The sequence below is a fragment of the Hemicordylus capensis genome, chromosome 8 (genome assembly GCF_027244095.1).
Source record: "Hemicordylus capensis ecotype Gifberg chromosome 8, rHemCap1.1.pri, whole genome shotgun sequence".
In the NCBI taxonomy this organism is placed as follows: Eukaryota; Metazoa; Chordata; class Lepidosauria; order Squamata; family Cordylidae; genus Hemicordylus; species Hemicordylus capensis.
The window spans coordinates 9,941,068-9,969,013 of NC_069664.1; the positions used below are offsets into that span (position 1 = coordinate 9,941,068).

The window sequence follows — 27,946 nt, forward strand, 5'->3', positions numbered from 1 at the left end:
ATTTACAGAGTATCTGGGAAAAGTCAAATTCTCCATTTATTTTTAAAACTTATGTAATGGTGATGCTACAATGCATAGTAGAGAATTAGAAGGCACTTCTGTTTAGTTTTCCAAGTACACCTCCACATAGTATTTGGGTATTTCATGAGCCCCAGCATACTGAAATTTGTAGTTTTCCAGCATTTTTTGGTTTGGCTAAGTCCACTGCTAAAATAGTTTTTGAAATATTAAAAGATTAACGAGCCAGACTTGTATTTTTCAGCTGATATTATGGTAAAGTTATCTGAAAGATGGGTGTCAGATGCTTGGACAGGGGGCGCAATTTCAGTGTTTGCCCTAGGCGCTATTTTCCCTAGATACGCCTCTGTCTACTCCCGTTAAAAATCATCTTGCAATGAACAATATCTCTACACAACTAATATTAACCCACCCCCCAAAAACCCAAAAGTTGCTCCCAATGGTCTCTTGTCCAAGAGATAATGTTACAGTCATAAACCTAGACTTCTTGTCTACCCATTAAAAGAGCTCATTAATCTCCATAGTAATAACCTGCAAAAAGTGATGGAAAAATTTAATCTCAGGTTAAACCATATTCTCCTGCATTAAGTCTCTCCATGGAAAAATTCTCCTTGAATTTAGAAACCTGATTGTTTTGGTTATTAAGAGTGTATTAAACATGTTGAAATAATGTTGAAATAATTTCTCATTTATAAATCTTTCTTCAAGAACAGGCCAATGATAGACAAACCATTTACCTTTAGGATATAACTAAGTAAAACTTCAAAATCCCGAATCCCTATTCAATACATTGCCACACAAATTGTTTCACAGGGAATACCACCGATCCCTATGTAACTAAGTAAGACTTCTCAATCCAGAATCCCTATTTAAAGCATTATTACATAATTATATCACAGGGAATACCTCTGTTCAGTCTTTAATATTTGCATTAAAATATATAAAATATATAATCACTACAGAAAATAAAATATATAAAAAAATTTATATAAAGTATATAATCACTACAGGGGAAAAAGAAGAGGAAGCCATAAAAAGAATCCCTAAATTAATTGTCAACAAAAGTAAAAACAAAAACAAATTATGAAGTTATGAACCATAATCCAGTAAAAGCAATGATTTGGGAGAAAAGGTATAAGCAGGTAGTAAACCTTAATGTCTGATAAAACATTGTCAGGAGAAAATTCAAAGTATAACAAGCCAGCCGTTAATGTCTAATAGTGTTTATAATATAACCGTCCCCTCCAGTAGATAATTATGCTTGGTTTAAACACTAATTTTCTTGGATCACTTAAAAATGTTCAAACGGGAAGATTAGTAATGTTCTGGTTTCTTCCTGTAGAAAAACAGGATGGAATATTTTTAATGGGGTGCAACCGGTAAGGGCACAGGTGTTGGGAGCTGTTTTGGTTCTGCTGTGCTATTGTAACAGGAATACAACATCTTAAAGATGGCTTCTCCTCCTTCTAACAATAAGTTGTAATTGGCAACTGAACACATGCAAACTCTTTTGCGTTGTTCAAAAGGCATCGGTTTAATGTGGCTTGCTGAAATATGCAAAGACTGACAGTACTCCAAATAAAACTTCTGCAAAGTAGCCCTTATAATCAAAGCTCTGCAAATATTTTGCCTCTCCTGAAAAGTGATCAACTAAAGACAGCTGAAACACCTCCCTTGATCCCCTTTGTGTTTCTGCAGACCTTTGTCCAGAACTTCAATGAGATACCTAGTCAACTTTTTGAGGAGTACATTACGATACAGGTGAGCAAGAAATGTCTGCTCTCCTCCCTTCCTTGGCCTCAGAATCCTGTTTCTTCGACTCCCTGTTCAGTCACTATGTTGTATCTGTGTCCAGATGTCTGTACACATGTATACGTTTTTGTGTGAATGACTGTACCTGCGTTCATTTAAAAGGTGAACTTGGATACAGCCTCCCTAGAACACAGGTTACTGAGAAGAAGTATCCTGCCCTACCTTCAGTCAACATCATAATTGTACCTGCGTACAGAAGCCACCGAAAAGCACAGCAGGGAAATGACTTGCCTAGTGAGCAAGAGGTTGCTCACAATCTTAAAAAGGAACATAAGACAGACACCAGCAACAGCCACTGCAGGGATGCTATCCTGGGGCTGGATAGGGCCAGTTGCTCACCCCCTGCTCAATGAAGAGAATCACCATTTTTAAAAGGTGCCTCTTTGCTCAGTTAGCAGGGGTCCATGTTTTCATGTGAATGGCTGTCTGTACCTGCCTTCATTTTAAAAGTGAACCCTGGATTCAGGCCCCCTGAAAAATAGGATAGAGATAGGAAGTGGGCGGCCTTCAGCATAAGATGGGCAGCAGTAATTGAATATACAACTATGTTTCTTGCTTTCAGAGCAAAGGTAGAGATCTGAGATGAGGCCGAGTTGTACTAAGTTTTAAGTCAATTTTATATTGTTTGCATTTTCTGGGATTTGTTGTACAATTCGATTGGATTCATGATCCTTAGTTTTGTTAGTTGCTATTTTGGGGTTGATGTTTTAAGTATTATTTTATGATTAGTAGACCAAAATATATTTGTTTTTATTTGACATAATGTAGTACTGAAGCCACCTAATGGCACAGCGGGGAAATGACTTGACTAGCGAGCCAGAGGTTGCCAGTTTGAATCCCTGCTGGTATGTTTCACAGACTATGGGAAAGACCCCTATCGGGCAGCAGCAATATAGGAAGATGCTGAAAGGCATCATCTCAGACTACACAGGAGGAGGCCATGGTCAACCCCTCCTGTATTCTACCAAAGACAACCACAGGGCTCTGTGTCCGCCAGGAGTCGAAATCGACTTGACGGCACACTTTACCTTTACACTACTGCTACTACTACTGATATTTATTTACTGCTCTTCAACAAAATGCTCAAAGCAGTTTACATAGAAAAATAAACAAGACATAAGTAAGATGGTCCCCTGTCGCCAAAGGGCTCACACAATCGAAAAAGAAACATAAGCCAGATACCAACAACAGCCACTGGAGGGATGATGTGCTGGAGTTGGATAGGGCCAGTTGCTCTCCCCCTGCTAAATCTAAGAGAATCACCCCTTTAAAAGGTGTCTCTTTGCTCAGCTAGCAGGGGCTATACTGCATACAAATGGTGTGTTAAGCATAAGGTCTGAAAAGGCTGGTGTGGTCCCTGATTATGTGAAGTGCAGACCCCAGTAACTGCACCCAGTAGCCATATCCCAGATGCCTGTATTTGCCTCTGGCCTTGGCCCCAACATCTGCATGTTCAGCAGAATGCCTGCAAAAGGGTGCGAGAACAATCTAGAACCCTGCACTGAACAGCATAGGCATGTTCCATAGGCATGTTCCACTGAATGCCTGGAGGGTCTCAGGGCCAGAAGGACATGGGGGGGATCACTCCAAGATGCAGCACTGTTCCCCCATCCACATCTGGGTCTAGCAAGGCGGCAGCAGGAGGCGAGAGCTCAAAGACAGGGCTGCTGAAGCCAGTTGCAAATGGCGGGGTTATGCAGAATCCAGGGGCCCCACCTCTTCCTGGAGCTCAGGCTGGCCATGATCCAAAGGTGCTGGAGCTGGCCTTCCCCTCCTCCTGAGGAGGTCCACAGGAGGGGGTCCCCAAGCAGCTGAGCGAGCACTTCACCTCCAATGTTGGAGTTTGCCGGTCCTGGCACAGTGTCCTCTCTGGTCCTGGGATCCGGGTGGGCGATGGTGGGTGGGTTTCTAGAGACAGGACAAGAGCCCTGCTGGCCTGGCCGGACCACAGGTGTGGCGTGCACAATGACAGAAGTGGTGTCAGCAAGAAGTTCTCCTGCGTCGTTCTCCTCCTAGCTTCTGATGATGCAGGATCTTGTTCAGATGAAACAGAACTCGACCAAATCAAAAATGCAGTGTTTCAAATCACTGGACAGAGAGAATTCGTCTAGATATGGGATCCTGTTTGATGGAGAGAATGATCATGGGGGGATGAGGGAACTAGGGATGTGCAAACCAGCTCAAAGTTGAGCCAGTTCACCATCGAACTGGTCTGGCTCGAGGGCTCACCCTCGAACTGGACCAGGCCCAGTTCACAGAATGGCCAGGGCGCATGTGCGATGGCCTCCAAAATGGCTGCTGCCACCAGGGGAAGGCCAGAATGCCCCCAAACTGGGCCAAAATGCCCTTGGAGGACGAGGAGGAGGCTGGTGTGGGGAGAGGGAGTGTGAAGAGGGAGGGAGACACCCCCCCATGGCTACGCCAGCACCCCTCGAGGCCACCAGGCCCACCAGTGAGTTGTCATCATCATCATCATATTAGAACTCCCGAACCGGCTTGAATTCGAGCCGAGCAGGAGTGGGGGGAAACATGCCCAGTTCTGTTCGAGTCAGGTTCAGACTCAAACTGAACTGGGCAAACCAGTTTTCTGCAAACCCCTAGAGGGAACCATCTGTGTGACAACAGTTGTTTCTTCACAGGTGATGAACTCCAAGGCGTTGCGTGCAGATTCCCTCATCGGAGTCTTCAAGGTACACAGCTGCTGCTGCTGTGGCTGATGCTGCTAGAGAGGCAGAATTATAAAACGGGTAGAAGTCACCCTGCCAGTGATGTTTTGGTTATTAACTTCTATACTAGAGGGCCAGGACCCAGTATTGACCTTGGGGAAGCTTCATGCTAGTCCCTGAGGGTCAGACTACAGAGAATTCCATAGATGAATTATGTTCTGTGTAAAAAACGACTTCTTTTTCGGTCCTAAATTTCCTGCCCAACAATTTTGTGGGATGACCCCTGATTTGAGTGTTGTGTGAGAGGGTGAAGAGATTCTCCTTATCCACTCTCTTCTCACCATGCATAATTTTATAAAGCTCCTTCATATCTCCTCCTCAGTTGCCAAAATTCAACTTCTGTGAATGTGGATTAGGAATATGGTATATAGTACATCCTAGCTGATATCTTGGTTAGGTTACATACTATATGAAGCTGCCTTGGGAACGCATCAGAAATTTCATCTTGTCCAAAATGTGACAGCCAGATTCCTGGTTGGGGTCCATGTCTTGGAACATGTAACTACAGTTCTAATCTATTCCATCTTCATGGACATCCAGTTCATGTTGTCGCTTGCCGAAGATCCTTAGGGGCAAAAAGGCAAAAAATACATATTTCAGTACAAAGTTGAGATCTTCTTTGTGAGAGAATAATTGATGTTCAGTGCTTGAGGTTCAATGCTTTTCAACCAGTGGGTTTTCCCCCCAGTAGTACTCAGCGTCTGCATCTGACAGCTAACATACAGCAAAGCTGATTTACGACAGTATCTGACAGCACGTCAGATACTAACAGGCAGTATTTAACACAGTCTGTCAGGTAACTTGCATTAGAACACAATTCATTAGATCCATTTATTCAACCAGTCGGAAAATGGGCCTTGAATAGCTGGGGAAAGCTCAGTAAGTGAGCTTCTGAAATCAAAATCCAAGGTTTCCCAGGATGTGGCTGAGACTACATGGTTTAGCCACTTGGCTGAAGCTAAGCAGGTCTAGATCTGGTCAGTACCTGGATGGGAGATCACCTGGAAACTCCATGGATGCCATCTTGAATTCCACAGTGGCAGAAAAGAAATGCAATCCATAAAGCAATTTTAAAAATCACCATATTTTGAATTTCCCTGGTTTCCACTCTAGCGCTGCTTTCTTCTCTCAAACCTCTGCTGATTCCTTCCATATCTCTCTTTGCAGATTGAGATTGGGCTTGTATATGAATCTCCAGGTAAGGCAAGGCAGTAAGATTCTGAGAGTATTTGGACCCGTCAGGTAGAATGCTGTTGGTGTCCTCACTGGTCATTCCTCTGCCCTGAGAAGGGTCCCAATTCTCCACACACACCCAACAGCACTGGGGGAAGTAAATACTGGCATGAATTCCTGCTCCTTCCTTTCTTTAGGTCATGCTCTGATTGCCAAATGGCTGACTCTCTATCACCCAACTCAACTCCACACCGGACTAAGGGGCTACGTGAAAGTCAACCTTTGTGTTTTGGGAGCTGGGGATCGTGCACCGGTAAAGATCTCAGCATTACAACACTTTTCAGTACTTGAGCAGAAGCACAAAATGGGCATCTGGGACAGTGTAGTGCAATTGATAGTTGCTGATATGATGTGATGTTTTACTATCAGTGTGGAATAATGGAGCATGTTTCCAAGATGGTAGATGAAAAAGCAAGGATAGCTTGCTCAGAGGATTGGTGAGGGCAGCTGGCCTGGCAGAGTGGCACCAGTGCAGTTTCTTATGCAGGAATTCTGTACCTGCAGCCTACCACAGAAAAGCACTCTCAGTCAGAAAGCTCTGCAAGGTGGAATGCGACCATCCTTTTCTCCTCTCCATAGGATGCAGAGAAGGTAGCGGCCACCGAGGAATTAGAGAACAATATTCTGAAATCTGCAGTTATGCCAGCTGCCCGCATGATCACCCTTCAAATCTATATATACCGAGCAGAAGATATGCCTCAGAGTAGGTGTCCCGGATCAAATGCATCTTTTTCACCCTCCTGAAGTGCTAAACTAAGCATTGCAGCAGTACTAAACCCCTGCTACCCCTGCTAACTGAGCAAAGAGAACCTTTTTAAGTGGTGAATTCAACTTGGGTATTTAAGAGAACATCTTCTTTGTCATGATCCCCATTGGACCACCCATTGAGATCTTCAGGAGAGGTCCGTCTGCGGTTGCCACCGGCTCATCCGGTGGCTACTCAGGGACAGGCCTTCTCCGCTGCTGCCCTGAAGTTTGGGAATGACAATTTTTAAAAAATCCTCAAAGATGCATCTGTTCACCCAGGCTTTTAATTAAATACTGTTTTAATAGCTTGAACATTGTTTTAAAACATTTTAAATTGTTCTAATGTTTTAATTTTCTGCTGTCATTTATTTTAACTAATGATTTTTGTTGTCATTTATTGTTTTAGCAAAAGTTTTAGATTTTTTAAATTGTCCTTTATTTTATTCTGTTGTAAACCACCCAGAGATGTACACTTTGGGTGGTATAAAGTATGTTTAATCTTCTTCTTCTTCTTCTTCTTCTTCTTCTTCTTCTTCCGGTCCCAATAACCCATTAGTCCAGGAGCTGCACACTCTTAGGGTTGATGGGGGACCCAGGCCTTACAGTGAAGAAAGGGGGCCCAGGCACTTAGGGCCCAAGCACTTAGGGGGCATATAGGGTTGATCGGGGGCCCAGGCCTCACTGCCTTAGGGAATGGGGCTGTAGCTCAGAGGAAGAGTGGAAGGTTCCCAGATCAATCCCTGGAGTCTACAGGTGGGGCTGGGAGAGACTCCTGTCTGAAATCTTGGAGAGCTGCTGCCAGTCAGTGTGCAGACAATCCTGAGCCAGATGGACCAAGGGTCTGACTCAGTATATGGCAGCTTCCTTTGTCCCTAAGATATTTGGGCAGGGTCTCATCTGAGTGAGGTTTAGGGTGGCTGGCCGCTCTGTTCCAGATTGCATATGACTCATTCCTTAGCAGCTCCTGTCTGGACAGGAGCCAGACAGTCATTTTCAAGAGAGTTTATATATGTATTCATTGCACTTCGGGGCCGCCCTTCAGTTTCGCAAGCTCCCAGGGCAGCTCACAGCAATCTGAAAGCCATTCCAAGTGCATGTAAAATCCCAAAAGAAAAGCTACACATTAACATAGCAGAAACACAACAACAGGAGTGGCAAGGACCAGCCCAATCAATATAGCACTCCGTTTAAACTCGTTTAGTCAGCATCCTGGATTGGGCTGTGAGGTGCAGATGGTGACAATCTGGGCAATCCGCCACTAAAAAACTGGAAATAGTTGGTGCTATTTGCCACCAAAAAAAAAGGGGTCGCCCAAAAGTCTCCAGGTTGCATAAAAATCTGCATTAAATGTTCATATGTTAGTTGGGATAATATATGCACGCTTTGCTAAAAACAGGATAATTTGAGAATACATACAACTCACCACTGGGAAGAAGACCACTGTGTAGGGGCGGATTAACCGATAGGCAAAACAGGCACTTGCCTAGGGTGGCAGAATTTGAGGGGTGGCCACGGGAAGGGAGGAGTGTAAAGTTCCCTCTTTTCTCTTTTAACAAACCCCCCTGTGCAGCAGGATGGTGGTGGCGAGAGCTCCTTACAGCCTCCCAAACAGCTGCACAGGCTGGTCTGCCCCCATTCCAGCCCACAACGGCTTTTTTAAAAGGTGAAAGGGGGAACTTTCCCCTGCCCCCCTCCCTGAGCCACTGTGGCCATAGCCCCCAGAGAGGGGCGACAAATCCTTGGCTGGCTGTGGGTAGCAAAAAGCTTAATCCGCCCCTGCCACTGTGGAGATGATCAGGAGAGCTGTGTGTCTGCTCACTCTGAGTCTAGGCGCGCTAAGTTCTCCAGGCCCTGCATGCTTGTTAGCCTTAGGTTTACTGCCAGCCCTTCGTCCAACTGCGAGTAGCAGGGTTTAATAAGCCCTTCTCCATAACCAGCTGGTCTACACCAAGGAAATACTTGGTGGGGTGAGAAGCTATATATTTAAATAACCAGCACAGGAAGCATATCGTGAGCACAGTACTTTATTTGGTTGTCTTCTGTTTTAACTCAACATTTGACTTCTTTCGGCATAACAAACAGATTGTGGCTCAGTGCCTTTGTAAAAAGTTGCTTAAGAGCGGTGTAAAATAAAACAGATCAGCTCCCCCCCCCCCCCCCGCAAACATAGGTAGGAATAGTCAGGTGGGAAAAATGAAGCCAATTCCGCATCTGCTGAAACTCCTTCTTCCATATAACTGGTGATGTAAGGAGAAGAAGGATAGCTTCCACTTAGAACAGGATAGGCAACCTTGAAACTCCAGCTGTTGTTGGACTACAACTCCCATCATCCCCAGCCACAGTGTATTACTTGTGGTCCTGTGATGGGGTGCTGTTTAGGAGATGATTGTGTGCATGCCTCTGTAGCATGTGATTTTCATACTGCTGGTGGAGAGATCATAGGGGCGGTTTCCGGATTACACGCTGCAACAGTTTCGCAATGTGTCCGCTAAGCGTGCTTCTGTACTGCCTGCGTTCCGACATCACTGTCAGTCAGGTCCATATTTCTGATGCCCTATTTCAGGTGTTATTGCTGTGCTGCAGCACGACAACGTTGCATCCTGCTTTGCAGGAAAGTAGCAGTATTTTTCCACTGTAGGAGGGTTTCAACGATGTTTCCGCAGTGTAGGTGGCATGGTGTGGATGGATCATTCCGTGAAGAGGGGGCGATCTGTCCATATTGGCCCTTCCCACTTTGGTTTTATTTTTATCTTTTTATTTTATCTTTTATTTCTTTTTCTTCTTCTTCTTTTTCTTCTTTCATTGTGCAAAGAGGGAGCAAGGCTTGGCAGCCTTAACCCTGTCTTGGCTGCCCATGAGAATAGCCTCATAGTTAGAAGTCTTCTGGGAAAACAAACCTCAGTTCAATGGGTAGATAAAGCATAGGATGGCACTTTTAAAAGGTGCCTTTTGCTCAATTAGGTTACATTTCCCACACTTGCCCACACTTTTTCTCCTCCACAGTGAGCGAAGGCATTGCATATTTCAGAACGCTTCCCGAGGATCTCTTTGGCGATTATGTTGACCCTTCTGTGGAAGTTAATTTTGCAGGGAGATCGGTAGGTGAAATACATCTCAATTTTCTTTGTTTTTTGTTTTTTTTTAATATCACTTCTATGAAAATACAAAACTGCTGCTCTAATGAACTGTATAATAAAGTATGATTTATTGAAGCCTTGCAAATACATCTACAGCTATTACAAGCCCACACAAACTAGCACAGCTTCTCCACGCTTGTGGTATGAAAAGGGGGAGGAGTATTTTATTATGAATATTTAAATACCACTTTTCAACAAAGGTTCTTAATGTGGTTTGCACAGCAAAAGAAATGAGAAGATGCTTCCTTGTCCTCAAAGGTCTCACAATCTAAAAACAGAAACACAAGGTAGACACCAGCAACAGTCACTGGAGGAAAGTTTTTCGGGGGGGGGTGTCGTATAAGGACAGCTGCTCTCTCCCTGCAAACATAAGAGAATCATCACTTTAGAAGGTGTATCTTTGCCCAGTTAGAAGGGTGATTCCCAAACTGTGTGCCACAAGAAGGCCAGAAGATGGTTCCCAATCCCTAAGGGACTCACAGCTTAAAAGAGGGCCCCACAGCTCAGCCTTCCAGCTGATCCTGGTCTACAACTTCCATTATCCCTAACTATTGTCCACTGTGACAATATGATGTGGGTATGATGACAGCTGTAGTCCAGCAGCAGCTGGAGTTTTGTAGCCCTGGTCAAAAAATGCAAGGGAGACGCCAGCAACAGATACAGGGAGGAACCCCATACCAGGCTGAACAGGAAAAGTAGCACTCAGAGGAACATTGATTGATTGATTGCCCTCAAGTTGGTGTCAACTCTTAGTGACCACATAGATAGATTCTCTCCAGGATGATCTGTGATGATCATCATCCAGGATGAAGAACTTGGCCTTTAAGGTCTCTCAGTGGTGCATTCATTGCTGTCGTAATCAAGTCCATCCACCTTGCTGCTGGTGGTCCTCTTCTTCTCTTTCCTTCCACTTTTCCCAGCATTATGGACTTCTCAAGGGAGCTGGGTTTTTGCATAATGTGTCCAAAGTATGATAGTTTGAGCCTGGTCATTCTGGATTGATTCCTGGCTGTCCATGGTATCCTCAAAAGTCTTCTCCAGCACCAAAGTTCAAAAGCATCAATACATTTTCTATCTTGCTTCTTCAAAGTCTAGCTTTCGCATCCATAGAGTGTCATGGGGGGAACCATTGTCCGAACGATTCTAATCTTTGTAGGTATAGACACATCATGGCATCTAAATATCTTTTCCAAGGCCTTCATTGCAACCCTACCAAGTGCTAGTCTGCAGCGTATTTCTTGACTGCTGGATCCTCTACTGTTGATGGTCAACCCTATAGGAAGCTGCCTTCTACCAAGTCAGACCATTGGTCCATCTAGCTCAGTATGGCTAACTGAGCAAAGAGGCACCTTTTTAAAGTAGTGATTGTCTTTATTTAGATAGGAATCTTTCTCAGCCCTAACTGGAGATGCCAAGGAGGTAACTTTCGGCATGCAAGCATGCAGATGCTCTTCCCAGCATACCTCCATCCCCTAAAGGGAATATCTTACATTGCTCACATGTTGTCTCTCATTCAAATGCAAAGGGGACAATTCATGCTTGCTACCGCAAGACGAGCTCTCCCCTAGTGTTCCCTCTAAGAGAGATTCCCAAATGTTGTTGACTACAACTCCCATAATCCCCAACCTAAGGCTATTGCAGCTGGAGATGCTGGGTGTTGTAGTGAACTGCATCTGGGAACCCCATTAGAGGCAACTATGCTCTCCTCCCCCATTCAATCAGCACTCACTCACTCCACTAAATATAACACTTGCCATTATAAAAGGTTATCTTTTTCCAGAGAGGTCAGGGACAAAAGCTAACTTTGGGTTCCAATCTTTGTAAAGATTCCTCTGCCTGTTTACATGGAAAATATTATCACTCGCTCCAAATAAGCAGACACCACCTGGAGCTTCCTTCTTAAAACTGATAGGAACTTTGGCCGGGGGGGGGGCAGGGGACAGGGGAGCATGGAGATTTCATTGTAATTGCAGCCTAAGCAGAAAGGGTTAAACATCCCTCCATGCACAGCATAGCCAGTCCTGCCTCCTCATCTTTACCCCACAACAACTGCTTAACTAAGGCGCACACACACACGCGCACACACACACACACACACACACACACAGCCAAATTTAATGTAATGTGTAATCTGGCCCTCCACCTCAAAAGCAGAGCCTGCTTCTGCTCTTTGATCTTTCCTCAGCACCATGATGCACTAAATAGTAGGGTCTGCGAAGTCTGGTTGTGCTCTGCTGATTTGGGTCATTTGTCTCCATGCTCAGCTAAGGACCAAAGTCGTGTACGGAGATGCCAATCCTCACTGGAACCAGCTGATGTCCTTTCCTATGCAGGTGAGCATATCGTTGACCTGCTTTCCCCGCAGACGAGCAGGGAGCCCGCCCTGGGCGGCCGGATCAGCCACCCACACGATTACCGGCTCCGTCTCAGAGCCATTTGGGATTGCGGGGTTTGGGGGCCTCCCAGCCCCCAAAAGTCCCAGCATGCCCCACACAAGTCTATTTGGGGGAGACCCCTGACGCTTCGAGGCTTGTTGTAGTCTCCCGGTCGGGGGGGGGCTACTTGTGAGTCGCCGTGGTGACACACGCTCAGAGAAACAGGGTTAGCAGAGCGCGCGCTCCACTAACCTCATTTAAGGGGGGCATTTAAGCAGGATTGCCTGAGGGGCGCTTTCCGGATTAGCCGCTCAACAGCAGCAAAATGTTTCTGTTCAGGCAAATCACTTTCAAAACATAAACAGCAGGGGGAGTAGTCTCGTGGAAACTAACAACCCGAAAAAAATCTGACAACCTTTTCACAACGTCATAGCACTAAAGCCAGTGTGGTATAGTGGTTAGAGTGCTGGACTAGGACCGGGGAGACCCGAGTTCAAATCCCCATTCAGCCATGAGACTTGCTGGGTGACTCTGGGCCAGTCACTTCTCTCTCAGCCTAACTACTCCACAGGGTTCTTGTGAGGAGAAACTTAAGTATGTCATACACTGCTCTGAGCTCCTTGGAGGAAGAGCGGGATATAAAATGTAAATAATAATAATAATAATAATAATAAATCTCAGCAATTAAATTCGAAACAAGGCATTGGAAATCTGGACAGCACCCTGCTGTCAGCGTAGGGATTGCGGTGTCACAACACAGGAGGTTTGGAAGCATACTTCCGAGATCCGCCATGACCCCGTTGCAGGGTCTAATCTGGAAAGCACCCAGGAGCTGTGTGGCTCCCACTGCAGCACATGGCCAGCCGAAACCGAGCTGGGCTCCCTTAGCCCGGTTTCGGCTGGTTGTGAGAATAGCCTCACAGTCTTGGAAACTGGCTTTTTTACATCTTTAGATAGTTCTTCAGAACATAGTCTAGGGATGCAGATTCCTTGCCTAACTGGGATGTCTTTCCTTTGCAGTTACCTTCCATGTGTGATCTGGTCAAGTTTACTGTTCTGGATGGGTGAGTGCTGACATTTTCGACTGCATCTCAAAGGCGACATAGGACTTTGCACAAATACTGTCCCCATAAAAGATGTTCCCATAAAAGACTACTTAGGATTTATGTAGCACACCTCCTATTGTCCGAACACAGTATCCTGGGACATTGTCTACAAATTCATATAAGAGAACCCTGACGGTTCTGGTTTTTTGCTTGTTTTTTTTTAAATGAGATCATTTGAAGGAGCAGGGAGGTAGAGAGTTAAGAACCTCCCGTTCCCCCTCCTATTTATTTCCCATATTCATATCCTGCTCTTCCTCCAATGAGCCCAGAGTGGTGTGCCTGGTTACATTTGTCTTCACAACAACCCTGTGCAGTAGATTAGGCTGAGGCATTTGAAAAACAGGACACACAGCCCTATTAAGCACAAACACTCCCTTATGAAGAAGTACTGTATTCCGATAAGGGCAGGAACCTGTTGCCCAGGGATGCCTTTATCCAGCCTGGGCTTACCCAGTGCTCTGTCCATGGTCCTGGTCTGGCCCCCTGAGCTGTCTCTGGTCCTGTTTCTCTGCTTGGTTCCCTGCTGGGGTCATCATCAGATTGTGGCACCAGTAACCCTGCAAACTACCGTTTTTGGAACAGGACACCAAGGGAATTCTGAGGCATGATTGGAACCAGGAACTTCCAGACTTCCATCTGTAGCCACTCTACTGCGTCAACTGGAAAAGGAGACGGCCTGCAGGAAAGCCCCAAAGAGAGGCCAAGTCTCCCCTAATTGGTTCTGCAGCTCCTCTTCACCACCGCCTGTTCTGGGGGGGGGAGTGGCCCTCCCAGCAGCTGCTATTCTGTCCCCCGCAACAGAAACCCCTTAGAAAATGGGTAGGCAACATCTGGCTCTCCCGATGTTGCTGTACCATCACTCCCATCATTCCCATCTGTAATGAACTGGGGCTGGGAGCAGGGTTCCCTCTAACAGGGATTCCCAGATGTTGTTGACTACAACTCCCAGCATTCCCAGCTTCAATGGCCTTTGGCTGGGGATTCTGTGAGTTGTAGTCAACAACAGCTGGGAATCCCTGTTTGAGGGAACACTGGCTGGGGGTGATGGAAGTTGTAGTTCAGCAACATCTGGAGAGCCGCATGCAGCTTACCCCTCCTCAGAGTAAGGTTATGACGGAGGCTGTTTTAGGTATCCCTACATAGGCATAAGGGCTAGTTCACATGATCAGTAAGAGGGTAGGACAAGTGTCCTACCCAAGTTTGGGAGCTGTGCGCGCTCTAATTTTTTGATCGTGTGGGCATAAAAATCAAGGTAGGAGGCAGGGGAAGTGTTCATGTGTGAGGCTTCCACAGGGTAGGAGGGCTCTGTCCTACCCAGCAGCCACACCCACCTGTTGAATGAGGTGGGAGGAAAATCCACCCACCCACCCACCCAGAGGGAGCCTCACACACCATCACTTTCCCTGATCCTCCTATCTTGCTTTTTACTCACACAGGAACGCAAAATGGGAGAACACACAGCTCCCAAGCCTGGGTAGGATGTTTGCCCTATGCAATTAATTGCTTGCCCTACCCAGTTAATGCTTGTGTGAACTAGCCCAAGATCTAATATCTTCAATGTGATTTAATTTGCTACCATCGGGGCTGTAAAATCAGCTGCCAGCCTGTGAAAAACTGATCATATTTTACAAGGTTCTCCAGCTTTTTGTTTGTTTACTGCTTCAAGCATTTTGAGAAGAAAAATCTCCATTTTAAAAAGATTTTTTTTTTTTAGCATTATTCAATTCAGGGGGGGCGGGCTGTATTATGCCCCATGATAAAGCCTTCTCCAGAGTAAAAATTAAAATGTCAGAGCGCATTTAAAACAAACAAACGAAGCCCTAGGAGGCCACAGTTTTCTATAGTCCCTTGCAGTAAGTCCCTTGAAACTCTTTTTGATTTTTGTTTTCTAGGGATCAATATGGAACCAGTGATATTCTGGGGACCGCCTTTCTCAGTCTTTCCCAGATCTCTTACACGGGGGCTAAAGTATCAGGTAAGGCCATTGCTTCAAGGTAAGGTCTTACTTTAAATAGGTTTCCTAGAAAGCTGCCTTCTTCTGCCAAGTCAGACCTTTGGTCCATCTAGCTCCGAGATTCTCAACGTTGGGGTCCCCAGATGTGATTGGACTTCAACTCCCATAATCCCTAACCAAAAGCCACTGGGGCTGGGGATTATGGAAGTCAGTAACATCTGGGGACCCAATGTTGAGAATCCCTGATCTAGCTCACCGTTGTCTACACTGACTGGGTTCAGGCAGGAATCTCTCCCTGCCCCACCTGCTAATGCTGCCAAGAAGTGAACCTGGGACCTTCTGCATGCAAAGCAGGTACTCTAACACTGAGCTACTGCCCCATGCATTTTTTGGCATTTTTGTGAATTTGTGAATTTTATTGTTTTGGGTGTGTACAAGGTACAACAGATACAGCCAGTCAGTGTAGACAATCCTGAGCTAGATAGACCAAAGGTGCTTTCTTGAGAGAAAGCAGCTTCAATGTACATTTAGATCCCACCCATCATGAAACTCAAGGCGGTTTCACTATGGCTCTTCCCAGATAGTCACCCATGCAGGCTCTGACCAAACCTTAGACTCGCTCGTTTCCATCAAGGTGGCTGCAGCATAAGCCCTTGTGCTCTAGGACAGGATCTATGAAACTGTCCTATCAGTATCAGGCCAGGCAGGGGTCTCTCCCAGCATCTGCTCTCTAGTCCTTTCAACTGGAGATGCCTTGGACCTTCTAGATGCAAAGAAAGCAGGCCACTCAGACAGAGCCCTTCCCCAAATCAGGGCCTCCTGGTTCAAGGCCTGCTCATTTCAACGGTGCTTGCACAGAGGGACAGAGGAAGCTGCCTTCTGCCGAGTCAGACCCTTGGTCCATCTAGCTCAGTATTGTCTACACTGACTGGCAGCAGCTTCTCCAAGGTTGCAGGCAGGAGTTTCTCCCAGCCCTATTTTGGAAATGCCAGGGAGGGAACTTGGAACCTCTGCATGCAAGCATGCAAGTTCTCTTCCCAGAGCAGCCCTAATATCTTCCACAGCTCACATGTAGTCTCCCATTCAAATGCAAGCCAGGGTTGATCCTGCTTAGCAAAGGGAACAATTCGTGCTTGCTACCAGAAGACCAGCTCTCCTTCCATCTGTGTATCTGCTCCATCTGTCCAGTCTGCTGCTCTTCACCACACCCCAGATTGCTGATTGACCTTGCCTTGGGACAGGATCAATCCACAGTCTTTCTTTCCATATCTGCTCAAACTCTTGTTTGTTTCAGATCTCTCAGGCTTCCTGCCATGCTTCGGACCAACCTTCCTGACCATCTATGGGAGCCCAAGCGAGTTTGTGAGCCAAGGGGACCCCTTTGCAAAACAGAGACTTGGGAGTGTGAGTGTTCCTTGGCTGTTCAGAGGAGAGCTGGTCCTGTAGAAGCAAGCATGGCTTGTCCCCTTTGCTAAGCAGGGTCTACCCTGGTTGCATTTGAATGGTAGACCACTTGTGAGCACTGTAAGATATTCCCCTTAGGTGATGGAGCCGCTTTGGGAAGAGCATCTAGGTTTCAAGTTCCCTCTCTGGCTTCTCCAAGATAGGGCTGAGAGAAATTCCTGCCTACAACCTTGAAGACTCTGCTGCCGGTCTGTGTAGACAATACTGAGTTAGATAGACCAATGGTCTGACTCAGTATATGGTAGCTTCCTATGTTCCTATTCAGCTGACTCCAGTCCTGAGAAATGGGGGCTGGAAGAAGCGTATTCTCAGGGGCTTCAGCATTGCAAGTCCAGTTCAGACACTGCAAGTCACTAGAGCTGGCAGAGAAAGCTTTTTACATCCTGTTCCTCTCCCTTCTCCAACATGTCTTTTGTCATTATGACATGAAGTCATAATGAGAGGGTCTCATCTATTTGGTGCTTGGAAAGTCCTCAATGTTTAAATAACATAGGGACATAGGAAGCTGCCTTCTACTGAGTCAAACCATTGGTCCATCCAGCTCAAAATTGTCTACACTGACTGGCAGTGGCTCTTCAAGTTTTCAGGCAGGAGTCTCTGACCCTCAGCCCTATCTTGGAGATGCCAGGGAGGGAACCTGGAATCTTCTGCATGCAAGTATACAGATGCTTCTCCACTGAAGTCCGCAGTGGCCCCATCGCCTAAGGGGAATATCTTACAGGGCCCACATACTGTCTCCCATCCAAATGCAAACCAAGGTGGAGCCTGCTTAGCAAAGGGGACATGCATGCTCACTACCAGAAGACCAGCTTTCCTCCCCCTGTATTCTTTATTTCATTTATTTTTTAGTTTTATAGCCTGACTGCCTAGTAAAACAAACCCAAGGCAGCTAATAGTAAATACGATGATGATGATGATGATGATGATGATGATGATGATGATGGTGATAATGATGATGATGATGATGATGATTAATTTGATTTCTATACCGCCCTTCCAAAAATGGCTCAGGGCGGTTTACACAGAGAAATAATAAATAAATAAGATGGATCCCTGTCCCCAATGGGCTCACAATCTAAAAGAAACATAAGATAGACACCTGCAACAGACACTGAAAGTACTGTGCTGGGGGTGGATAGGGCTTATCATGATGATGATAAATATTTATATAGCAATAGCAATAGCAATAGCAATAGCACTTACATTTATATACCGCTCTATAGCCGGAGCTCTCTAAGCGGTTTACAATGATTTAGCATATTGCCCCCAACATTTCTGGGTACTCAGAAATAGTACTGAGTACCAGTATACAAAAAGTATACTGCTTTTTAACCAAAGTTCTCAAAGCAGTTCACGTAGAAACATAAACAAATAATAAATAAGATAGTTTCCTGTCCCAAAGGGCTCACAATCTAAAAAAGAAACTTGGGACAGACACCAGAAACAGCCACTCGAGTGATGCTGTGCTGGGGATGGATAGGGCCAGTTGCTCTCCCCCTGCCAAATAGAAGAGATGCTTTAATATTGCCTTTCCCCCCCTCAGTTAACAGGGTCAAATAAAGCTACAGACAAAATCACGATCAGTAAAAATAAAAAGCCCTTCAAGCTGCATTGAAGAACTAGAGAGCGGAGAATGAGGTCATTCCACACAATCAAAAACTGTGTTCTACCGGGTTTGGGAGCTGTGTTTTTTCCCAATTTTCAGTTGTGCGGTAGCAAGGTAAGAAGAAAACCTAGGTAGAAGTGATTGTGTGGGAACAAGCTACCCAGGTTTTCCTCCTATCTAGCTTCCACACAAACAAAAATTGGGAGCACACACAGCTCCCAAACCCGGGTAGAGCACAGTTTTTGATTGTGCGAATAACCTCAATATTTGAAAGTTCAGCAGAAATTCCATAGAATTTTTCACCTCGTATTCTCCTCCTGAGAAATTTCAAAATATATTGCCAGGGTTGGAAGGGGCATGTCTATTCTAGACCAAACTAGAATAATTTGTCTAATTCTAGACCAAACTAAAGAAACAGGGAAGCAGGTCCCTCAAGCATTTTGATTACCGTTCATCATTATTCTCCTTCTCAGCATTTTCTCTGCCAATCTTTTGCTCTTTAAAATTTATTTTTACATTAATGGGCCCTTTCCTCCAATTACCTTCCAGGATGATGGGGTAGATTACCGCGGAAGAATTCTTGTGGAGGTGAACACCAACAAGGAGGCGATTCCTAACCAGACTGTGGAGAGCATTCCAGATGAAATGGTTAAAAGGATTGAGGTAACCTGGAAATCAGATACATTCACTCTTACCTTGCCATCTGCACAGGCACATCAAGGACCCTTTATCTGGTGAGGGTGCAAGGAGCTGGGCCTTGCAGTGGGCCAGTTCAGAGCACTGGGTTTAACCCTGAAGGCCCTAAAAGTCTTGGATTAGGTCATCTCAAGGGCCACCTCCTTCCAGACAATCCTGCTCAACAACTGAAACGCTCGTTATTGTCCCCACCATGACCCCACTCCAAGAGAAGACTTTTTCAACTGTAGTGCTTCCATTGCAGACCACCCTCCCAAGAGAGATAGTTTATTTATCTGAAACACATATACCCCACCTTCCCACCAAATTTTCCTCCAAGCAAATGAATAAAAACAAACCAACACAAAGGATCCGAGAAAATTGCAGCCAGCAAGCTCCGAAAACCTAAAGAAAAAATTGGGGGCTCGGTATATAGCTTGCTAAGCAGTTGTTATGTTTGTTCTTAGGTTAATTGATTGATTGATTTGTTTATTTGTGTGTTTGCTTGTTTAACAATTTTTTATACTGTCCAAAAACCTACGTCTATTTCCATTCTGGTTTTGCTGGCTGCATTTTTCTTGGATCCTTTGTGTTGGTTTCTTTGGATTCATTTGCTTGGCAGAAAATTTGGTGGGGCGATGGGGTTTGTGTGTTTCAGATATATAAATTTTGGTGGTGGAGTGCTGCTGGGCAGAGTTTGCCTTTCATGCCTAACGTTTTTCCTAACTTCCTTTGGTAGCGGTATTTGCCCCGGCACCAGTACGGGCTCTGTGCCGTCTTTTACTCGGCTACCATGTTGACTAATACCAAGGAACTGATCCAGTTTGAGGTCAGCATCGGGAATTACGGCAACACATTGGATGAGACGTGCAAACCTCTTCCCTCCACCACTCAGTACAGCCATGCTGTGTACGATGGTAAGAAACAAAGCACCCACTGGAAGCGGTGTGGGAATTGGGAAATGGTCTGGGAAGCAGGTGGGTGGCTACCATGGCCGTCTCCAGGCTGCTGGTACCTCCAAGACTGCCAGAGGCTCTCACCCCACAGAGTCTCTCCGGGAGGGCATTCCATCTGTTCTACCCACCCCCATACCTGTGGCCACTAGCAGGAGGAGTGACCACACAGTTCCACTGCTGCTCCCAGCTGAGGCTCTGTCCAAATGCCGGCTGGGTGCTTCTTTTGCAAAACCAGGCATGAGCTCAGTTCCTTTCCAGGTCATCGCTACTACTACCTGCCATGGTACGACACAAAACCGATGGTGGCTGTCTCCTCTTTCTGGGAGGACGTTACCTACCGAATCGCCTGTTTCAACACCCTGCAGGTTGTGCATGGCCGGCTGGTAAGTCAGGCGCTAGTGATGCAATGCTCAGGAGCACACCTAAGCACAGAACGATCGAGAGTCGTTAGTACCCGAGGGAGGCAAATTCCACAAGTTGCTCTCATAGAGCACTCTGTCCCCACCAGTGGCCAGTCAGATGGTAAGCTCAGAAGAAGAGCATGATCAGCCCTAGAGGTACACTGCCTTTGGACATGGAGTTTCAATTTGCTAATAGCCCCTGAGGGGGCCTCTCCCGGGGGGTTCTCAAGCTTGGATCCCCAGATATTGTTGGACGACAACTCCCATCATCCCCAGCCACAACTCCAAACAGTTTTAGGTTTGGTTTATGGGCTGCACAACACAAAACAAGGTATAAACTTGATCCAAAAAATAAGCCAAAACAATACAAAAGATCAGGAAAAACTAATAGTTCTAGGGTTTAATATATAACTCCAAAGAATAAGGCTATAAATGGGTATGTGAATGATAAAACTTAAAAATACTGCAGGCCCTGTAAGCGTTGCATTAGATGTTTGTATTTTAAATTTAATATTTAAATTATATATGAAAAGTGACTGAGGAAGACGTTGAGTCAAAACGTCTATGACGACAAGATTTTAAGAGGACTTCAACTCACTTGGAAGCACAATATTACTACATATGTCTGAGGACTTTTACAATACTTAACTGGCATATGTATGAGGATTTTTAAAAATGTTTTATGATTATTATTTTTTTTAAAAAAATGATTTTAATTGAGTTTTAAGCCATTTTATTTGTTTGTTTGTTTGTTTAGAATATTTCTATACTGCCCAAAATATAAACCTCTGAGTGGTTTACAATTGAAATCATTTAAAACATCAAATCAATTAACAATTAAAATCATTTAAAACATTGAAAACTTTCATTTTTATGCAGAAATTTCTATGCAGTATTTTTAATTTTTATCATGAAAATAACCATTTATATTCTTGTTCTTTGGCATTATATATTATAACCTAGGATCATATTAATTTTTCCTGATCTTTTGCATTGCTTTGATTGATGGGCTGCCCAGCTGTAACACGGCCTTCCTTTCCTAACAGAAAAGGAATCTAGATGCTCTCAAAGCAATCAGAGTCGCCACTGGCCCAACTACGGACGTTGCGTGGAACCGGCTCCAGAAAGAACTGACCGAGGACTGCAAGTGAGGGATCCTGGAAAGTGCTGTGGGGGTCATGGAGGTGGGGTGCTGATGTGCAGAGAGGGGGTTAAAGCCATCTCTGCTTGGAGATGTGTCATCCTGCTGTGATCTCAGGCCCTGGAACCTGGATGGAGAGCCAGTCTCGTAACAGCAAGCATGAATTGCCCCCTTTGCTAAGTAGGGTTTGCCTTGGTTTGCATTTGAAAGGGTGACTACATGTGAGCACTGTCTGCTGTGAGGCATTCCCCTTAGGGGATGGGGGAATAGCTCAGTGGTAGGGCATCTGCCTTGGATACAGACGGTTCCTGGTTCAGTCTCTGGCAGCATCTCCAGGTAGGACTTGCTGTGAACCAAGCCTGATCTGTATACTAGATATGCTCAGGAGCTAGCATACAAAATTAGGCTTGTTTCATCAGTGTCACAAAGTGACCGGTTCTTTTACACAGTGACCATGCAGGATCTGGGTGTGCAAACAGAGACAGAGAGAGAGACATAGGGTTATCTCTATACCAGGGTAGGAGACCCCATAAGAGAGCCTTTAGGTCTCTCACATTCCATTGTGCATCAGCGAGACTAGGGGCTCCATGTGGCACAATTAGTAAACCAGCCAAAAATCTTCCCATAGCTGCTCTGAAGAAGAAACTGACTGGATCCTCCCCAGGGTTTTACCTAGCAGTGACTGCCTTTTCCTGCATTGCCCCAGCTGGCAGTATTACAGAGCACATGGCCTGACACGCACCCCATAAGTCTAGAATATCTGCCTGATTAACCCTTGTTACATGCATGTTGAACTTTTGTAGGAGCCTGGCCTGTAATCCTGCTGGATCAGCAGCTCTTATCAAAGTTCTCGTCTCCTCTAGGGTCAGCCTCATGTCTGCTTGAAGCCGGACACATCCAGCCATCCACTCTACAACTGTGTCTGCACATAGATTTGGCAAGGTTTTTGCCAATTCTTTGGCTTCCACAAGGTTCATATTCGTAATAGTAACAGAGCTCCCTTGGACTAGACCATTGGTATCCCTCCGTGTAGTGATGCTGGAAGTGACTGAGGCCACTGTTTCCCTAGCTGGCTGGGGAGCAATCTCCCTAAGAATTTCACTATCTGGTTCCCTGACTGGCTCTTCTATGGATGATATCGTTTCCCAGCTGGTCTCAGGATCAATCTCAGTTATGCTTGCAATGTGTAAGGTCTTTTGTTGGGATTCCCTTTTTAACTGTTGGGTCTGGGACTGGTGCTTACAGGGCTGTCTTGTGTCTGGCCTAGGTTTTTAAAGTTCTTTAATGAGATCCCTGTAGCCAGGGATGGCTGAATTCTTTTTCTCCAATTCTGCCAATTCTGTGGCTAAGGGCTGGTTGGCAATGCTTAGGCTTTCAATGTGGTCTTTATAACTATATGTGGAGTCCTCCAGCTGCTTTAGAGCAAGAGATTCCTTGGTCTTTGCATGGCGTATCTTTTCCTGAGCTACATCCAGCTGTAAAGTCATGCTTTTAACTTGCTCCAAGAGCTCTTCATTTTTATCTATGAGTGTTCTAATTTTCCATCTTTATGGTCATGTTTCTCTAACTGCTTATGTAGAAAAACTCTGAGAATAGTGACTGCTGCTGCTTTTCTGTCCTTTTTATCTGGGCATTGTCTACTGCAGTATTCCTCGAAGAGAGCCTTACAATCTTGAAGTTCTGAAAGCTTCTGCCTAACAAACTCTAAATTTGGAAAGGGTGAAGCTCCAAATTCCTCTAAAGCTGCCTCCCACTTCTCCTTCTTGGGTCCTAAAAAGGTGCCACTAAATTCACTTCCCTCCCAGGACTCAGGTTTGGGTCTGCTCTCTTTCTCTTTACTCTTCCAGAAAGCCGTGGTGTCATCAATATCCTGCCAACTATGCCATATATGTTGTGAACCAAGCCTGATCTGTATACTAGATATGCTCAGGAGCTAGCGTAAAAAATTAGGCTTGTTTCATCAGTGTCACAAAGTGACCAGTTCTTTTATATGGTGACCATGTAGGATCTGGGGGTGCAAACAGAGAGAGAGAGAGAGACTCAGAAAGTTCAATGGGCTTTATTATAGAAAGTTGCTCATCAGGATCAAATCATCCAAATTAAAGACAAGTTTCCAATTCAAGGTGTGGTGCAATGTGCCTAACTAACATATGTGTGTGCAATCAGTAATTACAGCTATCTAATAATCTAACAAATCCTAATAAAACATTTAGAGAGAAGCAGAGAAAGAAGGAAGGAGGGAGGGCTTAGGAGAGGGATGGCAGTGATTAGTAGAGCGGAGCGAAGAGGGATCCAAGGCTTGTGGAGGCAGCATATTACCAGGGTCAGAGGCTTTGAGAGCGGTGATAATTCCGCTGAAGGAGAGATGCTGTACCTGGGAACAGCAGCTTGGGAGCGATGTCAAGCTTCTGGTGACCAAGCAGGCTGGTCAAGCGGGCGGTTTGCTCAGAGCGAGGCAGAGAGTGAGAGTACCATGGCTGGGGAAGTCTTGACTTCTCACTGTGCAGCAGAAGTCGCAGACAGTTCCTGTCCATGGACAGAGTTCCTGCTTGTTGCCCCACGGCTATAGCAGCAAACTCTCAGATGGCTCTTGAGCTAAGATCTGCTTGTTAGACAGAGCTTGCTGACTCTGTCCAGTAAGCCTCATTCTTTATAGTTGTATCTAGGGGTGTGCCACGGAACTGCGGTCCGGCACTGGGGTGGGGGGTTCCTTTAAGAGCGGGGGAGGGTTTACATACCCCTCCCGCCGCTTTCCCCATCCGGCACGCACATGCACGCCACGGAGACATGAAGCACCCACGCGATGTGCATGCATACTACAGGCTTATTGAAGCCTTTTGCAGCATAGCTAGTTGCAGCAGCAAAATGTAAGAAGGGGCGGCAGGGAGGTATCTTGCCGCCCCAGTTATTAACAGAACTATGGGTGCCGGAAGGGGAAAGTGGCGGGAGGGGTAAGTAAACCCTCCCCCCGCTCTTAATGGAACCCCCCCCCGAATCACCCGAACCCCGAACCGCCCATGTCCGGACCGGTCCGGAGGCCTGTAGAATGGCCTCCAGAATGGTCCAGGCTCATCACTAGTTGTATCTTCCTTTGATCTCCATATAGTCTATTCAAAATATCCTCACCCTTCCTGGGTCCCAAAAAGGTGACAATTTGCTGCTACCTTCTGGATATTGTCTTTTAATTATTCAGGATATCAGCTCAGTCCAGGGAGATCTGAATCCCATCTTCTGTTTGCTGCTACTTAGGGGAGGGGACATTCTACTTTGCCCAAAGCAAATCTGCATCTCTGAGCTGCAAATGGCGTCTTCTCTTGTCCCCAGATTTCTGGCACCTGGTCCCAGAAGGTGTTAAAAGGTGTTAATAAAATAAGAATTAAAATCTATAGGTGTTTTCTTTGTGTGCATTTACCTAGAGCGGAATTTCTATAGACAGCAGTTGAGTATCCCCTTTGGGCATAGCAGAGCAATCACTGACAAGGATTAACATAGACCTTGCAGGAGGAAGTGAGAGCTCAGCTTCTCACTTCTTCCAGACATTATCTGATAGTGGGTTAGATTTTAGCATTTGGATTGCTCAGGCCTGGCTTTTGTGTTTCTGTGAGTACCCATTCACAATACAATGTGGAGAGCTGGTCTTGTGGCAGCAAGCATGACTTGTCCCCTTAGCTAAGCAGGGTCTGTCCTGGTTGCATATGAATGGGAGACTAGAAGTGTGAGCACTGGAAGAGATTCCCCTCAGGGGATGGAGCTGCTCTGGAAAGAGCAGAAGGTTCCAAGTTCCCTCCCTGGCAGCATCTCCAAGATAGGGCTGAGAGAGATTCCTGCCTGCAACTTTGGAGAAGCCGCTGCCAGTCTGTGAAGACAATACTGAGCTAGATAGACCAATGGTCTGACTCAGTATAGGCAGCTTCCTATGGGAAGGAGAGCTGGTCTTGTGGCAGTGCAAGCTTGAATTGTCCCAATTGCTAAGCAGGGTCTGCCTTGGTTTGGGTGGGAGGAGACTACATGTACGCGCTGCAAGATATTCCCCTTAGGGGACTGGGCCTTAGCTCAGTGGAATAGGATGTGCTTTTAATGCAGAAGGTCCCAGATTCGATCCCTGGCGGCATCTCCAAGATAGGGCTGAGAGAGATTCCTGCCTGCAACCTTGGAGAAGCTGCTGCCAGTCAGTGCAGACAATACTGAGCTAGATGGACCAATAGTCTGGCACAGTAGAAGACGCAAGGCAGCTTCTTATGTTCTTATCCCAACATTCAGTTCTGTACCCAGAATCAAGGCTGCAGTGAGGCATGGTAGTCTCTAGCGCCTCTAAGGGGACTCAACTTTCTCTGCTTGCTCCATACCCAGGAAATCCTTTCCTGCATTGGACATGCATACTGCCACAGTCCTGGATCAGCAGATGCAGAAATTACGCACCCAACTCCTGCAGAAAATTGCCAGAGCTGCCATTAGCCTGCGATCAACCGATCCCCTGCAGAAGCTGATTGCCAAAGCGGAGAACTGGCTCAACCTCATTGCCTCCATCATTCCAGAGGTACAGTCACTGTTTTGGTGTGTTGCTTAGCAACCAGCATAAGGCCTACCTTAACAAAATGGTGGATGGAAGGCTGCTTCCTCTGCACCTGGGATAATCCCTTCTGTGCTCCCTCGACTCTGTGCTGAACGTTAAAGGAGAAAGGGGGCTGAATAAGTCAGATGCTGCCGGATTGGATAATCTGAGAGCAGCTCCCAGATCCTCCACATTCCTCCACACAGAGCAAGCTTCTTGCGGCTTTATTTATCTCAGCCAAGGTGCTTGGATTAGAGTTGCCATGCCCCCCGAAATTCCGGGTTTCATCCAGATTTTAAGCATCTCACCCAGATTGCTTAGCCCAGCCAGGTTCACCAAGATTTCAGCTTTCTTTAAAAAAAAAAAAAAAATCTAAGCTCCAGCCATTGTAGAAGCAGAGTTATGGAGCAAAGTGTACAGTCACTATTCTGCTCAAAAAATATTTTAGACCAATTTACATAATATGCAAATTAGGGACCCAGATTTGGAAAGTCGGTTAGTTAGTTGTTTATTTACGAACTTAGCTCAAACAAGGAAAGCCAGCATATGGCAACCCTAATTTCTCTTCCCCCTGGCCTTTGGTACAAGGCCCCCCTCATCCTTTCCTTTGAAAGCATGGCCTCTCGACTAACCAATGAGAACCAAGTCAAGCTCGTCCTCTGCTGAGATCTCTATTCCCAAACCCAAAGAAATTATGACCGTCTGTTTCTTCTTCATCAAGATCTTTGCAGGCACCAGAGACGAGTGTCCTTGGCTTAGAGTTGCCATGCCTCTCAAAATTCCGGGTTTCACCTGGATTTTAAGCATCTCACCCAGATTGCTTAGCCCACCCAGATGTGCCCAGATTTCAGCTTTCATAAGAAAAGAAAAGAAAAAAGCTAAGCTCCAGCCCTTGCAGAAGCGGAGTTATGGAGCAAAATGTGCAGTCCCTATTCATTTCAGAAATTATTTTCAAGCCAATTTACATAATATGCAAATTAGGCACCCGGATTTGGAAAGCCATAAAATGGGAACCTTAGTTTGGATGCACTCATAGCTACAGTGTCAGTTGAATGATATCAGTTGAATGATAGTATCAAACCTGTGTTAAGCCTAAATGTTTATTTTGGCCTCTCTTTTCCATCTGGGAATACGAATGGCCTACCTCACTTGGTTGTCATGAGAATGGAAAAGAGAAGGCCAGAGGACCCACCAAGAAGGCAACAAATTAGAAGAGACTGCAGACACCCCACTTTGATAGGTCCAACTTCAACACTGGATTTTAAAAAATCCAGATTTTAAAAAATCATTTGGTCAAGAGCACTTAAGAGGCTAAAACCAGCCAGCTACTGTACTATTGTAGTATAGTACTATAGTAAGGTAAAGTTGTGCCATCAAATCGGTGTCGACTCCTGGCAATGACAGAGCCCTGTGGTTGTCTTCGGTAGAATACAGGAGGGGTTTACCATTACCTCCTCCCACGCAGTAGGAGATGATGCCTTTCAGCATCTTCCTATATCTCTGCTGCTCGATATAGGTCGATATAGGTCAGAAGGAGATTCTGTGTGGCCCACAGTCCAGAGTTAGATCTATAGACTTGATAGGTATTGGCAAGGGCTTTTTTGGCGATGACACAGTCCTTATCAAACCACTGCTTGGTGGCTGGTTGACTCTGTGCATGAGGCTTGCGGTTCTTGAGAGAGAAGAGCTGCTGTAATTCCTGGACTAACTCTCCTGATGTATTCGCTTCCAATTTTTCTTTTAACTTCAGTGTGTGCAATGTTATCAGCCTGGAGAATGCCCAAGTATTTGTAATGTTCTTTCTCTTCCAAGTTCTTGATGTTGTTTCCATTGGGCAGTGCTATTCCTTCTGTTTTTGTTATTTTTCCTCTGTTCATTATTAATACGGCACACTTGTCTAGTCCAAACTCCACTGCTATATCGCTACTGAATATACAGACAGTGTTTAGCAGTGATTCAATTTCTGATTGGGACTTTCCATACAACTTCAGATCATCCATGTAGAGCAGATGGTTTATTTTACTTGATGTTTTAGATGTTTGG

General features: G+C 45.6%; 1 protein-coding gene across 12 annotated transcripts in view; it reads left to right on the forward strand.

Moving 5' to 3' along the window:
* The window catches only part of FER1L5 (fer-1 like family member 5), an 87,983-nt gene that overhangs the window by 11,645 nt on the left and 48,392 nt on the right, over nucleotides 1–27,946 (forward strand). For all 12 annotated transcript variants that reach the window (XR_008311153.1, XR_008311154.1, XR_008311155.1 and 9 more), the window contains exons 8-22: nucleotides 1,717–1,779; nucleotides 4,470–4,520; nucleotides 5,724–5,754; nucleotides 5,927–6,042; nucleotides 6,369–6,492; nucleotides 9,540–9,634; nucleotides 11,938–12,006; nucleotides 13,069–13,112; nucleotides 15,047–15,129; nucleotides 16,403–16,512; nucleotides 18,728–18,841; nucleotides 19,593–19,770; nucleotides 20,068–20,192; nucleotides 21,257–21,357; nucleotides 25,702–25,888. Coding sequence is in view for 9 of the 12 variants with exons in the window: in XM_053270218.1 (XP_053126193.1) it covers nucleotides 1,717–1,779; nucleotides 4,470–4,520; nucleotides 5,724–5,754; nucleotides 5,927–6,042; nucleotides 6,369–6,492; nucleotides 9,540–9,634; nucleotides 11,938–12,006; nucleotides 13,069–13,112; nucleotides 15,047–15,129; nucleotides 16,403–16,512; nucleotides 18,728–18,841; nucleotides 19,593–19,770; nucleotides 20,068–20,192; nucleotides 21,257–21,357; nucleotides 25,702–25,888 (1,491 nt within the window). In the remaining 3 variants the exon portion in view is untranslated. The remainder of the gene's footprint in view (nucleotides 1–1,716; nucleotides 1,780–4,469; nucleotides 4,521–5,723; nucleotides 5,755–5,926; nucleotides 6,043–6,368; nucleotides 6,493–9,539; nucleotides 9,635–11,937; nucleotides 12,007–13,068; nucleotides 13,113–15,046; nucleotides 15,130–16,402; nucleotides 16,513–18,727; nucleotides 18,842–19,592; nucleotides 19,771–20,067; nucleotides 20,193–21,256; nucleotides 21,358–25,701; nucleotides 25,889–27,946) is intronic.